This window comes from Ursus americanus, chromosome 17, assembly GCF_024610735.1.
Source record: "Ursus americanus isolate L20-20 chromosome 17, mUrsAme1.1.p, whole genome shotgun sequence".
NCBI classification, from domain to species: Eukaryota; Metazoa; Chordata; class Mammalia; order Carnivora; family Ursidae; genus Ursus; species Ursus americanus.
Genome location: NC_142143.1, coordinates 46,742,689 through 46,761,930, shown reverse-complemented (window position 1 = coordinate 46,761,930; position 19,242 = coordinate 46,742,689). Strand labels below are relative to the sequence as shown.

General features: G+C 39.2%; 1 protein-coding gene across 1 annotated transcript in view; it reads left to right on the top strand.

Moving 5' to 3' along the window:
* The window catches only part of LOC148108677 (uncharacterized), a 45,283-nt gene extending 34,366 nt beyond the window's left edge, over window positions 1-10,917 (top strand). The window contains exons 3-5 of the mRNA XM_087868565.1: window positions 6,604-6,739; window positions 9,361-9,439; window positions 10,654-10,917. Coding sequence (XP_087724691.1) covers window positions 6,604-6,739; window positions 9,361-9,385 — 161 coding nt within the window. The 3' untranslated portion in view covers window positions 9,386-9,439; window positions 10,654-10,917. The remainder of the gene's footprint in view (window positions 1-6,603; window positions 6,740-9,360; window positions 9,440-10,653) is intronic.
* The last annotated feature ends 8,325 nt before the right edge of the window (window positions 10,918-19,242 follow it).

Sequence of the window (19,242 nt, the reverse complement as noted above, 5' to 3'; positions counted from 1 at the left end):
TAGCACAGCTTCGAATTACTGCTTTCTTCCATTGCTAATCTAGTGAAAGTTCCTAAAAGAAAAGTCTAAGAGAAGGCCATTATTTATTGTGCACCTACTATATGTTAGCATTCTACAAACTAGCTCATTTAATCACCAAAGCTTGTGAGAAAACTTTTTTTTTTTAAGATTTATTTATTTTTGAGAGAGAGATTGAGAGAGAGCACAAGTGGTAGGGGCAGAGGAAGAAGGAGAGAAAATCTCAAGCAGACTCCCTCCTGAGCACGGAGATGCGGGGCTCGATCTCACAACCCTGAGATCAGGACCTGAGCTAAAACCAAGAGTCTGTCGCTCAATGGACTGCGCCACGCAGGGGCCCCAGAAAACTTTTATTAATATATGGATGAAATGAAGTCTTAGAGATCTTAGAACTTACATCAGAAGCTGCAAGTGACCTAAAATCTGCTCTCTCGTGAAGCATAGCATGGAGTGATGCTCCATAGAGCAGGATCCACACGTCAACCTGCCTTAGAATCATTCAAAATGCTTGTCCCTAGATTATCACTGACACCTACTTCATTTCATTCTCTTGATAGTAGCAGAATTTCAATTTCTTGATGGTAGTGGTTTAAATAAGTACCCACTGCCATGATTCTTCTGCACACTCAAGAGCCATTGGTTTTATTGGTCAGGAGCATGGACTCTGAAATTAGGCCTGGTCCTGATTTTGCTCTGTTCTAGATATATGACCTTGGGCATATTACTTAACCTTTCTGAGATTTTTTACCTTATCTAAAACATGGAGATAATAGAAGCCCATAAGTTTACTGCAATGAGAGATGCCTGGGTGGCTCAGTTAGTTAAACAACTGCCTTCAGCTCAGCTTGTGATCCTGGGGTCCTGGGATCGAGCCCCATGTTGGGCTCCCTGCTCAGAGGGAGTCTGCTTCTCCTTCTCTTTCTCTGCCCGTCCCGCCACCTTATGCTTGTTCTCTCTCTCTCCCCCCCCAAATAAATAAATAAAATCTTTTCAAAAAAAGGTTACTGCAATGATTAAATAGCAAATGCTTAGTGCCTAGTTCAAGATTTGGAACATGGTAATTATTATTTCCTTCACATAACATTAACTTGATTTCCTTTCTGCTTCCCCATTCAACTTCAGGATTCACTAGCTTTGATTTCTTCCCCATCACTTAACTGAAACAAGCCAAGTGAACAATACCAGTGGTCTCCTTGCTAAATGCAGTGACCTCTTTTCCAATCTCATGCAGCTTTAAATACATTTTGTCCATCACTTATTCATTAAAACTCTATTGTGCATCTGTTCTGGGCCAAACATCGGGCCAGGTAGAACGTATACAATGATGAATACAGCAGGTGCAATATCTACCTTCATAGACCTTTCAAGCCTATGCTAGGAACACTGATTTCAATAAGTAATCATATGGTGCTATAAAAGAAGAACAGCTTGTCCTAAAAGAAAATAACAGAAAGGATATTTTGTCAAAGAGGGTCAGGGAAGGTCTGAAACCTGAGAAGGAACCAGGTATGAAAATAATAGTTCTCAGGGCGCCTGGGTGGCTCAGTCAGTTAAGCATCAACTCTTGATTTCGGCTCAGGTCATGATCTCAGGGTCCTGAGATGGAGCCCCATGTATGTCTCCACACTGGGCATGGAGCCTGCTTAGGATTCTCTTTCTCCCTCTCCCTCTGCCCCTCCCTCCTGCATGCTCTCTCTCTAAAAACAAACAAACAAACAAACAAACAAATAAATAAATAAATAAATAAAAGTCCTCACAGAAGGAACAGCAGCATGTGGAAAGACCCTTAGGTAGAAAAGAGCTTGTCGCATTGAAGGAAGTAAGAGAACATCCATGTGGCTGGACAAGAGGAAGGACAACAGGAAATAAACTGGGAGAACAGGAATGGGCTCAGCCATGCAGAGCCTTGTAAACTGTCATGAAGGTGTGGGCTGAATCCCTAGGGCAACTTGGGTACATTGGAAGACTTTGAGCCAGAGGATGATATAATCACTGTGGCTGTGATGTGGATGGATTAGACGGGGGACAGAAGAGAAGATGAAAGAACAGTTGGTTTGGACAGCTTGGATTTGGGTGCTGAAAGTGGAGGTGGATACACAAATGGGAGAATTCAGGTTAAATTTTCAGTGGAAAACTGACAAAATCTGGAGATGAACTGATTGTGGAAAATAAAAAAGGAAGAGGTGTCATGAACTATTCTGAAGCTCAAGGTTGAGCAACTAGTGGAATAGCAGAGCCATTTACCAAGAAGAGGCATGAAATTCCCCCTGGGGGAAGTGCCAGGATCTGTACATTTGTAGAAATCTCCCTCGTGATTCTGATGGCCAACCTTGTTGAGAAGAGGCAACCTAGAGAGGTGGTATAGGGAATAGCAGTCAAGTTTAATGGCTAACAATCATATCTTTCTTTGGAGGTGGTTTGCCTTGTTCAAGTCTTGTCACTTCCCAGCTATATTACTGGGCAAGTTGGTTTCTTCATCTATAAAATGAAAATAATAATAGAACCTGCCTCATAGGTGCCATAAAGGTGGTCATCTTATAAAACATTTGGAACATTTTGAAGCTACCATTTTTAGATCAGTTGAATAAACCAGGTGCTTTCACATCTCCAAGGTCTTGCCCTGCCCTTTGCTTGATGGATTCATCTCTTTTTCCATGTGATGATTTCCTATATTCTTCATGGATAGCTTTTCTTGACTACTCCTCCTACCACCACTGACCCCAGCCAATCATCTAGGCCATTTCTCCTCCTTGCATGATCATAGAACTTAACACATCATATTAGAGTTATACTCATTTATTTTCTGAATAAGACTTAGGACTCCTGGAAGTAGCTGGCCTTATCTTATACAAATTTATACCCACAGAAATTAGTCTGATGTCATGGCTCTAAGCCCAGAATGAGTATGTTGGATTTAAATGAATTTCACTAAATTAAAAACAGGATACTCTTAGGGAATGCATCTCACAAACAAAGTCTCTTGTTTAATTACATGGTATCATATGGATGTAGACACAGCAAGTTACACCCAAGGGATATAAAAAATTCACCCTAAATGTCTATTTAGGCCCAACCTTAAGCCTAAACCAGTCATGCCAAACATAACACCTTTCTTATCTACCTCTCACCTCCGCTTTGTTCTTCCTGAGCAATGTGGGGCCCATGCCTTTCTGTGGAACAGAAGAAGGGGGAAGGGGGGTGCGGAGGAAGACAAACTCCTACAACTTTACAAAACTTTCCTTCACCCCTTAATGAGGGAAAGAAGGTAGAGAGAGAGCTGCTAGTGCATGTGCTGGAACAAGCACACTCAGGCCGCTTTGAGTCCCTTCTTACCATGTGGCCTGGTGTAGACAGTCCAAACATCAGTAGGCAGATACCAATATTAATATTGTAGCAAACCACCCTGGAACAACCTTCATAGTAGGACCCATGGTTTTTACCATGCTCTTCTATGGAAGCACAACTTGGTCTCCTTTATGCTAATGCTTCTGGAGTCTTCAAACCCCAGAAAATACTGGTTGTACATTTTAAACCAAAATAATTTTAGAATTTGGTCTCTCTCATGCTAAGGTTGCTAAAGCCTTCAATCCCCAGAAAGTATGCAGGAGGTACTAGTCATGCATTTTAAACCACAATAATTTGATAAAGAGTTTGAATTCCTAAGGGAAAAGATGAAAGAACGTTTCACTCTACCCTTTAATGTCAAGGCAAATGGGCAGAGCAGGAGGCAGTTTGACATGTACAAGCAGACAGATTTTGGAGCCAAAAGACCTTGTGCAAATCCTGATTCATTCACTTTTTAGTTCTGTGCTTATTAGAGTTGTTAATATTAATACTAATAGTAATAGTAATACTAACACTTATATATGTTTATCACATCACACACTGTTTTATATGCTTTATATACATTGACTTAATCTTAAGAGAAATAAAACCCACGAGGAAGACAAAACTATCATATTTTCCAGTGAAGGAAACTGAGGCACAGAAAAGTTTAGTAACTGGTACAAGCTAGTTAGCAGAGCCAGGACTCAAACCCAGGCAGTGTAGCTCTAAACCCACGTAGTCTGCCTTCAGATACCTATGCCTATATTCACTGCATTCCCCTGCCCCCATGTGCCTCAGGAGCACATCACCAGACTCTCAGAATCTGAGTTTCCTTGTCTGTATAAGTGGGTCTAATGAGGCTGACCTCAGTGAGGCCTGAAGAAGACAATGGAAATAGAACCCCAGACACCAAAGGGGCTCCCGTACTAGGTCAAGTGCCTTTAATTTCCTACTTGCTCATAACATGCTATCAGAATTCTGGGTAAATTCTAATAAAATTGTAATAAAAGTCAGAATCTAGAGGGCCTATGGACAGCAAACGTAATGGCAGGAATGGACAAATTAGAGGCCTTAAATTTCAAGTTTCCCAAAATTCAAACTGATTCAGAAGGCAGTCAGTCCCTGAAGTCAACTATCTCAATACTTCTAAACAAACTGTGGCTTTTACTGACAGAAGTCCCCCAACAGGTAATGACCAACAGAAGTAAGAGTCCTAAGCTTGGAAAACCCAGAGGGAAACCAATTATTTAGAGCTGGAAGGGCTGGTTCGAAAGTCCTTGAAACATGATCAGAACGTCCAGGAAGAGAAGAGGAAAGGCCAATGCCGTGAGAGGAATTTGCATGATCAAAGGCACTGAGGTGTGAGAACTCCCTTCACACAGGGTTAGCAAGGGAGTGGGCTCTGAACAACAGCAAGAGCGAGGGAGGCCTGGGAAGAAGCTCTGGCAGGCCTTGAATGTCACCTGATGGAACACAGGCTTGACTGTGTGTGCCACAGAAGGCATCAGGGGTTTTTTAAAGGAAAGGACATTCTCAGACCTGTGCTTTAGCAAGCCAATTTGTGCAGTGTTGTGTGTGGATTAAAGAGAACAGCATTTAAAAAAAATTTTTTTTAATAAAGTGAAGAGCATTAGTATCAGGGAGACCGATTTTGAGGGAGAGAGTATAAGGGAACATTTGATTTTCTTTTTCACTAATATAATAAAATACACATCAAAATATACCAATATAATAAAATCTTAAGAGAGAAGGACCAAAAGTTATTTGTCACTGGACTAAAAATAGAAATACAGTGTTACAACCACTAAAGAAGACCAAACTAAAAAACTGTAGTTGTTTGCAAACTGCCACATAAAATTTCAGATGTGCAAAGAAATGCGATTGTAGAATTACGCACATATTTCCACCAGATAACGGAATCTGGACAAAATATGTGAAGTAAGCAGAGAAGTAAACAAAATGTTCAAAGCTCAAGAAGTGCCTTACTTTTCACCAAGAAGGGCGAACGTTGTTTTCTTTGAAATCGGCTTTCATATGCCCTTGAAGAGAAGCTGATAGAGTGTTGTGGAAAACTCGACTTCTGAGATCACAATGAAAACTGCAACTCAACACGAGCAAACTGGTATTATGTCAGAGCGACAAGTTCCTGAACTTTCGACCCACACACCCAAAAAAGCGGAGTGAGAGAATATTTAAGAAGAGCCAAGTGAGAGCAGTAGAAAAGAGCATACCACTTCCCCACCAGCCACATTTGACCTGGGGGGATGGGCGCTGGGTGACTGAATGTGGCTGTCCACAGTGGCCAGTGATCCCCCCACAGAATCCCAAACTAAACACCATTTCTTCAAGGTCCCTCCTTTTAAGTTGCAGGTCCCGTATTAAATATCTTTCCCCATTTTCATCATCCTCAATACTTGTATGGGTAATTAGTCTAAGTGTTTTTCTCAAACATGGCTTTTTAACTCTTCTTTAAATATTTTATGCATGCATACCCTATTTCCTCAATTTAACTGCAAACAGTTTTCAAATGGGAATATTTGGGTATCTTTCTGTAATTTATTATCATGGCTTACATGGCATGTAAAAATTCAAACAACAAAACAAAGGCCATAATAATAGCTAAGAACTTTTAAATGCTAACCATGTGCTCAGCATTGTTGCCAGAGCTGCACAGGTATTAACTCATTTAGTTACATTAACTATTACAACAAGTACATGAGGTAGCTACTGTCACTGCCCCCAGTTTACACCTGAAAAAAACTGAGGCATGGGAAGGTTATTTATCTTTACCATACTCATATAGCCAATACGTGTATGATCTCAGGCAGGCTGACACCAGAACTGTGCTCCAATGTACCCTTCAATATTCTTTTCCTTGAATTCAAATTCCAAAAGGAAAACAGAAAAAAATGAAAATCAGAGGCCCTAGCTAGGAACTATAGACACGATTGTATCAGGAAAGGTTTGGTTTTTTTAAAAAGTGGGTTTTTAAAAAACAATCTTCCTATGATCTCTGCAAGATTTTGTGACCCATCCTAGTACAGGGTCATCTTTGACCTCAACATCAAGGGCAACATGGCTTCCTGGACCTCTGCCTCCACCACAATGCCTTTATCCTAATATGCTGTCACTTGCTGGGATCTGAAGATAAATGTGAATACAGGAGATACGGTGGTGGTAAATAGAAGAATCATCCCAAATAGGAAACATACCCATTCCTTACTGAAACAGTGACCTCTTCCCTCACTTTCTGGTTAGCTAATAGCCATGATTGGCCAATGAGAAGAGGGAGGAGGAAGGACTTCAATGACCCCAGAAGATTTCAGAGCAGAGAAGAGAGCGGCATTAGCCTGGCACTGTTCTTTGGTACCAAGTCCCCCTGTCAACCACTGCAGTAAGTACTCATCTGCCTTTGGATCCTGTTAGCCCACACAGCAAACCCCACTGGAAAGTAGGGCTGAGTGTTGTAGGTATTGTCTTCATTCTGTCCTGGTCCTTTGAGACTTTGTGTTTCTATCAGGTTTACTCATTGTGTTTCCACTTTGACTTCTCCAATATTGAAGATATACTGGCTTCTCTCCAGCTCTCAGGTCTCAGAACACTTTCTTCTTTAGTTCTATACCTATGATCAGTTGTTGCTGGCTTGGCCAGCCACCCATATTCTCATAAAAGGAGAGTTTCACAATAGGTAATATCACATCAGAGTACAAACTCTAGAACAAACTGCACCTTTACTCATTCTTAGCCTTATACCCATCACTTACCCTTGTGTATCATGCACAAGGCTTATTCTGGGCATAAGTGGGGGTAGGGAGATTGTTATGCATTTGAGGTCCTGTTTGGTAGGCCTTCAGTAATGACATGAAAAAACATCACATCAGATCATTGTCTGATCTGTTTACAAAGTTTACAAAGATGGCTACAACAATTCTTCCAATTCTTATGTGTGTGCCTCTTTGCAGTATAACTTTGTCACCACTCCCATTAAGACATAGAGGCTATTTCCCCCTAGACTATAAGCTGGCCCTGTGACTTCACTTAAGCAGAAGGGGCATCAAATGACATCAGACCCTTGGCTTTAAAAACCTTTCAGCCTTTGCTCTCGGGCTCTTGCTGCCCTGAGACCACCACATAAGGAATCCTGGGACAGCCTCCATGAGGATAAGGGACCATTCCCAGCCAACAGGTAGACCCAACCTCAAGACACGTGAGAGAGGCCCTCCAGCCTCAGTTGTGCTGCCAGATGACTGCAGCAGAACAGTGACCCCAGGCAGACTAGCAAAAGAATCACCCAGCTGAGTCCTGCCCAAACTGCTACAACACCGCAATTTGCGAGCAGAAAAAAAAATGTTTTTAAATTAGCCCTTTTCCCATAGATCCAGCTCCTCCAGTCTATGAAGAGTAGCTATCGTTTACTATGTGTCAGAAACTGTTCCTCACCATCACCTTATGAGGCAGAGCCACCACTATTCTGCTCATTTTATATATAAAAAAGCTGAGGTCCAGTAGATTAAGCCTACTCAAAGTCCCAGAGCTAATCATGAGTGAAGAGGTAGGATTTGAATCCAGGCAGGAAGGCTCAAGTCCATGCCCTTAAGAACTACACTATGCCACACTACACTCTCTAGTGGCCCCCAGGTACTTCAAGCCTTACATGTTCAAAACAAAAATCATCGTTCTTCTCTAACAAATCTCCTTTTCTTCATATTCCCTACTTTGATAATGGATTACCATTTACTTACGCGCTTAAGGAAACCTCCCCCATGTTTGAGGAGAAACTACATCCTATAGAATCATGCTCTCTCACCCACCTCTCTACTATCACCTTACATCAGGAGACCATGGTCTTTATCTTACACAGTTGCAAGTACGTTTGTTGCTAGCATCCTTATCTGTGATTGGGTGGGTCAGCAATTTTCCTTTTTTCTTTTTCTTTCCCCCAATCCACATCTATATCACTACTGAGAAGAATATACACTCTCAGCGGAACAGCTTACCTTGGGAGGATCAAGATAATTAGCCACAGTGGTATGATTATGATTATGTGTGTAATTGCGTGTTTGCAGGAGGTGTTACTTGAAGACAGGGTAACCAACTCATTCCAGTTTACCCCAGATTTTTCCTAGTTTAGCACTGAATGTCCTGTATCTCAGGAAACTGCTCATTCCCTGATCTACAAACCAGGACAAACGGTCACCTTTCTTGAGGGAGATGTTTAATTAATGAATGTAGGAGGCTGTACTGATAATCTTGCCTCCAGTGAAGCCAGCTGGAGTTATGGCTTTTCTCTTCTTTTCACGAAATTAACCAGAAAGAGAGGAGATGGTCACACCACCAATTTCATAAACCCTCATTCAGGTCAACATACCAGCAGCTTTTGAAACGGATGACTGTTCTTTCTTAAAATATTTTCTTCACTTGATTTCCACCATTACACTCTCCTGGTTTCTTCTAGCCTTAATTTCTCAATCTCCTTTAATGATTCCTCTCCCACCATCTAATTGTTGGAAAGCCCCAAGTTTCTATGTTTGACCCTATGATTTTCTCTATTGGTATCCATTAGATAGGTGACCTTATCTAGCGAACCCTAAAGTGCAAATCAATTTCACCATAGATATAGAGTCAAAGAAAGATCAAAATGCCACCTCTATTACTGGTTTTTGAAATATTTCTATTGCAGAATATAATTCCAGGCAAAGCTCAATTTTGTTACAACCATTGCATGTGGTGGTCCTTGTCCTTCTGCCTGGAACTCTGTAGAACTATTTCTCCCCTTGAGTCACAGTGTAACTCGACTTGCTAATATTTTGCTGACTATCTCAGTCAATCAGAGGAACATTTGTATAACCACAAGCTTCTCCCAGTGCAAACTGCAACTTGAAAATTTCACAGCCTGGAAGATTAGAAAATTTATACTCTCTGAAGGCAGACATCCCAAAAAGATACAAGAAAATTAATGAAACTTGGTTCTTTCTCCCAAACTCACCAATCAAGTTATGTCAATCCTCCTCCTAGGGAAGAGGGACTCCGAAAACAGTGAGAAGTCAGGACTGTTAACACCGATGGAGGTTCCTCATCGGACCATAGAAACTGGGTAATATGTGTTCTCCTTATAGTAAATATCAGGTTTATGCTAATACCTTTCCATTACATCTCCAGCTTCCATCTCCTCCCTGAGCTTGTATATCCACTTGCCTCCTCAGCCTCCCTACTTGGAAATCTAATAGACATCTCAAACTCAACATGTCTAATAGAGAATTATTTCTCCCCACTATCTTCTTTATTTCTGTATTGTTTGCTAGGTTTTCTAGGGTCGTATTGCTGCCACAATGAAATACCACAGGCTGGGAGGCTCAAACAACAAAAAATTTGCTTTCACAGTTTTGGAGATTAGCAGTCTAAGGTGCCAGCATGGTTGATTTCTCCCGAGATTCCTCTCCTTGGCTTGCAAGTGACCACCTTCTTGCTGTGCCCTCACATGCCTTTTCTCTATGTACACACCCCCCCTTGTCTTCCACCTCTTATAAGGACACAAGCCCTATTGGATTACAGCCCCACTTTTATGCCTTTATTTAACTTTAAATTCCTCCTTTTTAAAGCCCCTGTCTCCAAAGACAGTCACACTGGGATTTGGCTTTCAACACAGAAAGTGGGGTTGAGGAAAGACACAATTCAGCCCATGACTAATCCATCCACAGTTGTCCTCCATTTCAGGAAATGGCACCACCACTGACCAGTTGCTTCAGCCAAAACCTTAGGAATCATGTAGGCTACCAACTTCCCTCACACCCTGCATCCAGCTCATTAGCAAGTATGTCAACTCTACTAACTCCATATCCTACCACCTCCATTACAGACTACAGGTTCAACCATCATCTTATGCCTGCTCTACTGCAATAGTCTCCTAACTGGTTTTATTGCTTCCTTTCTTGCCCTGTCACAGTCCACTTTCCATATATTCACCAGAGGTATCTTTAAAAGTAAGTCAGATATCATTATCTCCCTGATTTGAACACCCAAATGGCTTCTCATTATACTTAGAACAAAACCCAACTGGGGCGCCTGGGTGGCTGAGTTGCTAGGTGTCTGCCTTCGGCTCAGGGCGTGATCCCAGCGTTATGGGATCGGGCCCTGCATCAGGCTTCTCCACTGGGAGCCTGCTTCTTCCTCTCCCACCCCCCCTGCTTGTGTTCCCTCTCTCTCTAATAAATAAATAAAATCTTAAAAAAAAAAAAAAGAACAAAACCCAACTATAGTTTATGACCCACCATCATCCAGCCCTGTTTACCTGTCTGTCTTTATTTGCAGATCTGCATGCACTCTCTAAAAAGAAGAAGAAGTAGAAGAAGAAGAAAAGAAAAAGAAAGAAATATTATGAAGAACTTTATGCCAATAACGTAACAACTTTAATAAAATGCACATATGTACTGAATAGTATGAGCTTCCATAGCTCATTCAGGATGGAAGAACTAGATTTTGATTAGCCCTGTATCTATTAAGAAGTTAAATCTTTTTTTCTCCTTTTTTTTAAAAAAGCATTTCTTTCTTTTTTTTCTTGTTACTCTAATAAAAAGGCAAAAGTAAAAAAAATTTTTTCAGGGGTACAGATCTGTGATTCATCAGTTTTACATAATACCCATTGCTTATTACAACACATACCCCCCCAATCTACTTTTTAACTGCAATCTGTTAAAGAAGTTGAATGAAAATCCTTTCCACAAAGAAAATTCACTGGTGAACTCTACCAAGCACTTAAGAAAGACAGAACATCTAAACAAACTCTTCTAGAAAACTGAAGAAGAGGAAATACTTTCTAACTCATTTTCTGAGACTAGTATTAGTTGACTACCAAAACCAGGCAAAGATAGTAATGAAAACTAAAGACCAATATCCCCCAGGAGGACAGATGTAAAAACCCTTAGCAAAACTTTAGCAAGTTAAATGTGACAATACAGAAAAAAATACCATAGCTCAGGACCAAGTAGGGCTCATCCCAGAAGTACAGTGCTAGAAGAAGGGCAAGGAGGCTGGTGTGGCTGGACTGAATGAGCTGGGAAGTGGGAAGAAATCTGAGCAGTAAAAGGAAGGAGATCATGAGGTCTGGGCACATGTTCTGACTTAACTGGTTTCAATGACCCTGAACTAAATGAATGGGTAATACTAATGGTGATCACTTGAGACCCTTTTATAGGCAGACAGGGAGGATTTTGGGGGTAGCATAAGTATCACAGAGAATTGTCAACCTGATCCTAAGGATTTGGATTTTCAATCCCAGGGAGAGGTACCTGGGAAGCCATTACAGGGTCTAGAGCAGAAGAGTGATATACCATCATTTGTGTTTTAACAGTCTGTTTTGTTGAGAACATATTTTAATAGAGTAAGGTTAGAATCAGGGAGACCAACTAATAATATGTAAAGCAAAGTATTTTGTAAATAATAAACAAGTCAATATTAAGAATCAGTATTGCAGTAACAGTCATTTTCTTAATGTACCATTTCTGACAAGCTGCTCTACACAGACTACAGTCTTTTGATAAAATACATTTTGGTGGGGAGGGCTCTCAGAGGAATGTGGGGAACCTGCTTGAACGTGTACTGAAGTACAATGGCACTAATCGTGCATTGTCAGAAACAAAATGTCATGCTGAATGACAGGACTCTGGAATAATACGGCACTCCCTAATGTGATGTACTTGGTCCTGACTTGATTGTGATGCCAGAAATACACAACATTTAACATTATTCCAAAGAGCTGGTCTCCCTTAAACCACCCACCTACAGTCATCGTTCACCTGACTGATGGTCAGAGACCCCCTGTAGGGTTTAATTCCTACTTGTGCCAGAGTAATCCAGAAGAAGCTCTATCTACTACTAGGAACAAAAGTTCCCAGGGCCTAAAGATAGTGGATATAATATTTATCTACAATGGCCAGAGACAGTTTAAACCTTTCAGGAAGTAAAGAACCAGAAAGACTAAGAACATAGAGCCAAGGCTACAACCAAGTAAATGGAACCAAAGATCAAGTCCAAGACATGAAGCACCAGTGGGTAACAAGCTTGTGTTGAGGAGGAATTGGAATCAGGTTTGTGTTCATGGGTAAGGTTGTGAATATGGAATACACAACAGAGTTTTCTTTCACAAAGGAACTAGAATGTTTGAGGGTGGGGTGGCCATTTGTACTAAGTGATTTAAAAAACGTATATAATCCAATACAGGCCTAATTTAGTGCTCTACATCATAATGATTTAATTCGTTTTAACACTCTTAAAAGAATAATGCAATGGCAAGAGTATTGTGGGTGGACAGGGACAATTTTCTTGGAGGAAGTAAGTACCCTATAGAGAATTATCAACCCCATCCACATATAAAGTCAATTCTGCTGACATGTAAATGTTTTTCACAGGTAGACACTGCAGTTTCTATTTAGCACATGGGCCTTCCACCCGGGAAAGTCCAGCTTGGCAATGACATTTCGGTCCAGCTCACAAAGTTTACCTACTGGCTGCTGTGTGCTTTACAGTGATGTTTTCTAACGCTAAGAATTATTTGGAAAACAAAAGTGATGAGCCAACCAACCCACATATGTCATATTGAAATCTTAAGAGGAAATTCTGCCTACAAGACATCTACACACGCACACAACCGGATTTTAATATTTGAGTTTCACCAAGTTCTATTAAATGGCTTCAGAATGTTTGAAACATATCAAAAATTTCCGAGAAATCTTTATTTCAATATTTTTCTGACAGAAATGTTTGTGAAATAAAAATGTTTTTCTTTTATTCATTTATATGCTCATGTAATAAACACTACTGAAGTCTATCCTCAATAGTTAGCGCTCAGTTTATAACCATGAAAAGCACAGGTTCCTGCACTCAAGGACTTCAGTGTAGTGAAGGACAGAAGTGTATGCAAGTAGCTACAACTCAAAGAAACAAGGTGATCAGAGAATTATAAACAAGTACTTAAGGTTAAAGAGAAGGAAGTGACTAACTGCCAGGGTCTTTGAAGACCAACAAAGAGTTATGTATGACCTGGATCTTGATGGATTGGAAAGATTTTATGAAAAAGAGAAGCAGAAAGAATGACAGAAGGAACAAAGCCTGAAGGTATAAAAGAGCACAGAAAGCCTTCTACCACATTGAAGAAGTCGTCTTCCTTTTGGTACCCACAGCATCTACTACCTAACCAGTAATTAATTGTAATCTGTTGACCTTGTGTCTGTGGCTGAAAATAATGTGATCATTTTATGCTTATTATGATAGTGATAATAATAATAGTGATAGTGATAATAATAATGACAAAATAGGATCTTACTATGGAGCCTGACTAAAGTGTCCAAGTGGTTGTGCTAACCAGTTATTTACTATACTAAGCAACCTGCTTGCATTTTCCATTTCTAAACCCTTCATTGTATTCTGATAAGTCCTAGCATATATTACGGCTATCTGTTGAGCCTGAAAGATTAAAGAAGCTTTTCTTCTTTGACTATAGTAAAGACACCAGTTCTTCCAATGTAAATCTATTCTAAATAATTCCTGTCAAATTTTAAATACACACACATACACACATCTAAATTATGCTAAAACAAATCCAGAAAGTAACAGAAATGAGATAATAAAGAAAACTAGTACAAAAACTAAGACTGGACTAATCCTGTCAGATATAACCTATCATAATATGTTCTATAGCCTCTGAAATAAATACGTATTAACAGGTTAAAAATAGAATGTATAGCTCAGAATTAGAACCTTTTAAATATAGTATCATGGTATTCAATAGAGGAGACACCATTAATCAATAAGCAGGTGAAGCTTTAGTCAATATGCTATCTGAGTCGTCTGTTAGCAATTTGGAAAAAAAAATCTATTTAGAATCTTACTTCATTTCACATACCTAATTTTAGCTAAATTAAGTAAGTAAACACGAAAAATCAAACAGCAGAAATTAACTGAAAAAAAGTAAAATGAATTATCAAATGTCTAGAGGCAAAAGGATTCACTAAGCTTAGAAATGATGAAAGACATAAGGGGAAAAAATGAAAGATCACACTATATAAAAATATAAAACTTCAATACAGAAACTGAAAAATCATAAGACTAGGATCAAACTGTGGAAATGCCTGCTGAAAATATTAAAGACATTATCTTACTGTACTATGAGCTTATATGACTTGACCAAAAACTCCACAGAAAAAAAAGGGGGGTGAGATACAAATACATGCAAAATTAACCTAAATATGAAAGGGAAATTAAAAATTATGTTTATTAATTATAACTAATCAATAAGCATATACAACTTATATTCATAATTAGTAAGAGAAACACAAAAAAAACCCAACACAGATATCATTGTATTGCTGGTATTTTTGTAACTTATATTATTTGATGCAGATCCAGAGATGGTACAGTAGGGAATCTTAGCGTTTGTTAAGGGCACTGTCATTATTTTTATCTTCTTGATTTTTTGAAATGTCTTTAATAATGATGCATTACTTTTACAATAAAAAAATAAAATGACATGTCTATAATAATCAAGAAAAAGACCTTCTCCAAATTGGTGCTAAGACATAATCCCCTACTGGGCCAGAGGGGTTTCAGAATTCCCACTGTCTGCTTGAGAGCAATAGAGAGTCTCTATCTAAGACGGGTGATTTCATCTATCAGCATCTGCTGAGGCAGCAGAGTAGAGAAATACCGGTGGTCTATCTGCTCAAAATGCTTAATAACAAAACAGGTGTTGCTATATAGCCATTATGAGTCAAAGTCAGAATTCTTTTTTTTTTTAGAGAACATACAAATAACTGAAACATATATCTCCAGCAGAGATATATTCTGTATGCTACAGAATTCTAAGCTGTGAACAGTGTGACTGAATCACTAGGAACTTTGCCTAGAGGGTCCCCATGTATGTAAGTGCTACAGAAAATCTCATCATCTATTTCTCTCTAAAAAAAGAAAAAGTTGATGGAGGATTTGAGTTTATTTCAATACAGTTTTAAATACTTATAAAATCACTCCATCTCTATACTCTTTGTTAGTAGTGCTGGTGGGCAGTAGTGGAGGTATGTTTTGAGGGTGATTCTTGACCATTCACTGAAATCCATGTGATGGATGAAAAGAATGATAGATGGGAACTATAGTGTGCTGATGGGACAAAGGGCCAAGAAGGTCAACATACAGGTTAATGGGACAGAAGTATCAGGAAGGGTCACAGAAAACTCCACATGCTAGTTTATTCCTTGGGCTAGAAACCATTAATGAGTTTTCCCTTTTCCTTCCACCTTGTATAAAACATGTAAGAAATAAAAATCGAGGTCCTTCTTTTAAAATTAATTCACAAAATTGTTGAACCAGCTACAGTGAATAAATTTACATTTTTCTTTTTGCAAAACCTATTTAGAGACTACTGTCTTGTGAAGCTGTTTTATAGAATGTATAACCATCAGGACCAGGCCACGGTAATCCTGACTTTAACCCAGGAGAAAGGAGAATGGGGATGGTTGAGGCTGGCCTCCAGGTACTAATCTGACCATGCAAATCAGTCCTATAAAACTTAAATAAACCTACCTTCCTTGGCTTCTATCCACCTGATAGGATACACAGAGAACTTGCCAGGCTGTGGGTCCTCATGCATCAGCTGCTGGATTTTTCTTCTACTAACCATAGGAATTTCCAGTTCAGGAGTTTGGTGGTCATGCTGTCCTAGACGGAGTAAGAGCAGGAGGACCTGGTCACACAAGTGCTTATATGTTGCTTTTCTTTCTTCCCGTTGAGGGTGGAAAGGTGCCTTAGGAATGGTGATTAATAAAGAATAAGAGTGAAACTAATTTGAACTTGGTTGTAGGAAGGCTTTTCATTTACTATATCCTTTCTGTATCTACCAGGGTTAAAAGAAACCACAAAAATTTTCCAACAAAGCTGAAGAAGAATCAACACTTTAAAAAAAAATCAGAACAAATACAAGTTTATTAAGTGACTTGATATAAAATACATGAAAAATCAATACTTTTTCTTTAAAGTAGCATTAACCAGTCAGAAAATAAAAGAATAGCCTATTCCCCACAAACAAGGTGGGAGTATAGGAAACCTGTAAGATTATACTGAGGGGCAGTGAACAGAAAAGACATTTTTATAAAGTTAGCAATTCTGCCCAAATTCATCTTAATGCAATTTCAAGCACACTAAAATATTTTTAGGTTTTTTTAAACCAGATAAAAGTTGTAAGTAAATATAAAAATAAATGGACTCCTCCATTTATTTGCCTGTAAAATTTTATAAAGAAGAAAACTGAGCCAGGCAGGGTGGGACACTTGCTATGTAGCTATTAAGACTGTCTACAAAGGTACTGTGATCAGATTACTGTGATACCACTGAAGAAAGAGACAAATCAGTAGCATCCAGAAAAAGACCCAGTTATCTATGGTAACTTGATATACAGCAAAATTATAAATTTTCAATTTAGTAGGGAAAATTCAGTCTATTTAATAAATAGTGTTAGGATCGCTGACCCAGCTAAAAGAAAAGTGTAATTGTTTAATCTCTACCTCACAACTAAATATGAAATACAACAATGTTCTATATCTATCATATATATGTATATATGTATATACATAAAGTATATATATGCAATTTGTTTTTTTCACTTGCATCTTGGACTTTTGTCATCAGTATATACATCTACCTCATTCTTGCTTAATGGCCTTTGAACATAATGATTTAATTCTTTTAATGGACATAGGAACTGGTTCTAATTTTTTAAGGATACATTCATAGAAGCATAATTATTAGGCAAAAAGAAGTGACCATTTAAAATATTACTAGTTATTGCTAAATTTCTGGCACAAAATTTTAGAAGAAATTCCTCACGTGGTTTCTTTTTTAAGGGAGTATTTTCAGTTGATTTACGGAGGTCTTAATTTGCCCACTTGTCTACTTCATCAAGGTAAGTATTAATTAAGCACTTTCTTTGCTCCTGACAGTTAACTAAAGGCTGGGGCAGAAGATATGGGATGATCAAGGGATACAACAGAAAATCTTTACCCTAAGACTGTTTTTAAAGAAATAAAGAAAACTTTTTACAGATACTTAGGTACCAAACTGGGTGATATTGTCTACTATATATGCTTTAAAAATATCAGAGATAAAATAAAGGTTTTTAAAAAGATAAAATTTGGCTATTTTCTGCAAATACATTCCCCCAAATGGTTATGACTCCAAATCCATTTGGATCTTAGTATTTATGAATACTAATACAATAATACTATTATTGATAATGTCCACGATAACTCACCGATGAAAACAAGTTCTTCTAGACCTTAAAAAAGTTCAAATCACATAGATGATCTTGAGACGAAACTATTAAAGTGAAGGAAGGAAGGAACGTACCCAACACTTAACATGTACCATGTGCCAGCTGCTTCGATTATAGTCTTTTCCATTTTTTCCACTGCTGGCATGACTTGGAAGGAGGATTCTTTAGCAGTGATTATCTAAAATGAGAGACAGTTCTAGGGACAAAAGAGGACGAAAGAAAAGCTGGCATTTATAGATCCTCTGTTTGCCTAGCACTGTGCTAGAACCCTGAAGCACAATGCTTTTGTTTCACACAGACTACTCTAAGGGGGGCTCAAAGATACCTTCTAACTGGATACCAGAGGAGGATGTACTAAGGACAGAATGGGGTCCTCAGGAACACAGTCCTAAGAAGCTTCCATTTCATGAGCAGAGGTTAAAAGTACATGAGAATGGCCCTTGGCTGATAGAAGTCACCTTACATAGATACACCTGGGAGGTTACCCTAACACCAACACAACCACCAGCTACCCCTACCACTCCCCATCAGCCAATGGCTGACTGTATGGAACACAAAAGGCCAGTCTGTTCCAAATCATGGTAACTCTGCTGTACCATTTATGCCTCAGAGTCCCCCATTGTTCAGGCCAACAACAGAATTTACCTGTGACTATACCCTTGATGAGCAACTTGCCTATACCTGTTTTGCCTCCCTCTCTGTGTTATAAGTTTTTTCCTGAAGAGCACTCTCTCAACAAGTCTCGTGGCCTAAATTTATCTCCGGCTCTGTTCCTAGAAAACCCAACCTAAGATGAAGGGCATTTGGGATCCTCATCATATTTCTCTTTATCACATCTAACAATTTCTAATCCTCACAATGACTCTACAAAGTAGGTGCTATTATTCCAATTTTATGAATTCATACATTAAGATTGGCCCACTGAGCCGGAGTCAGCAAAGAGGCAGATAGATCCTAGAGAGAACAGAAATCAACTGCTTAAATAGTTCCCCAAAAGAAATCGCCAAAAGCTGCCTTTAATAGGGAGGTATCTGGCTATACCACTCTGGGGCCATCCATTCTAACTTTTTACAAACTTCCCCTTTAAAGTTGTACATGAGGACACAAGATGTAGATTTTTCAATCTATGTTATAAAGTCAATGTTTTTTTTTTTTTTAAGATTTTATTTGTTTATTCGACAGAGATAGAGACAGCCAGCGAGAGAGGGAACACAAGCAGGGGGAGTGGGAGAGGAAGAAGCAGGCTCCCAGCGGAGGAGCCTGATGTGGGGCTCGATCCCACAACGCCGGGATCACGCCCTGAGCCGAAGCCAGACGCTTAACCGCTGTGCCACCCAGGCGCCCCTATAAAGTCAATGTTTTAAAGCTTTAAAGTTAATCTTACTCATTTCTAATCTCTGGCATGTGGACCACACTAACTATTTTTCAGAGTAATGCATGTCTAAGAACTCCAGGATTTAAATAGGAATGTAATTTCTCCTGGTTTGGAGTCTCTATTATTTGTACCCTCCATACAGCTAGAACTCCCGTCCCTGTAGTGAGTTTGTTGACCTGAATGCTGATAACATTTCTACCTCCTCTTC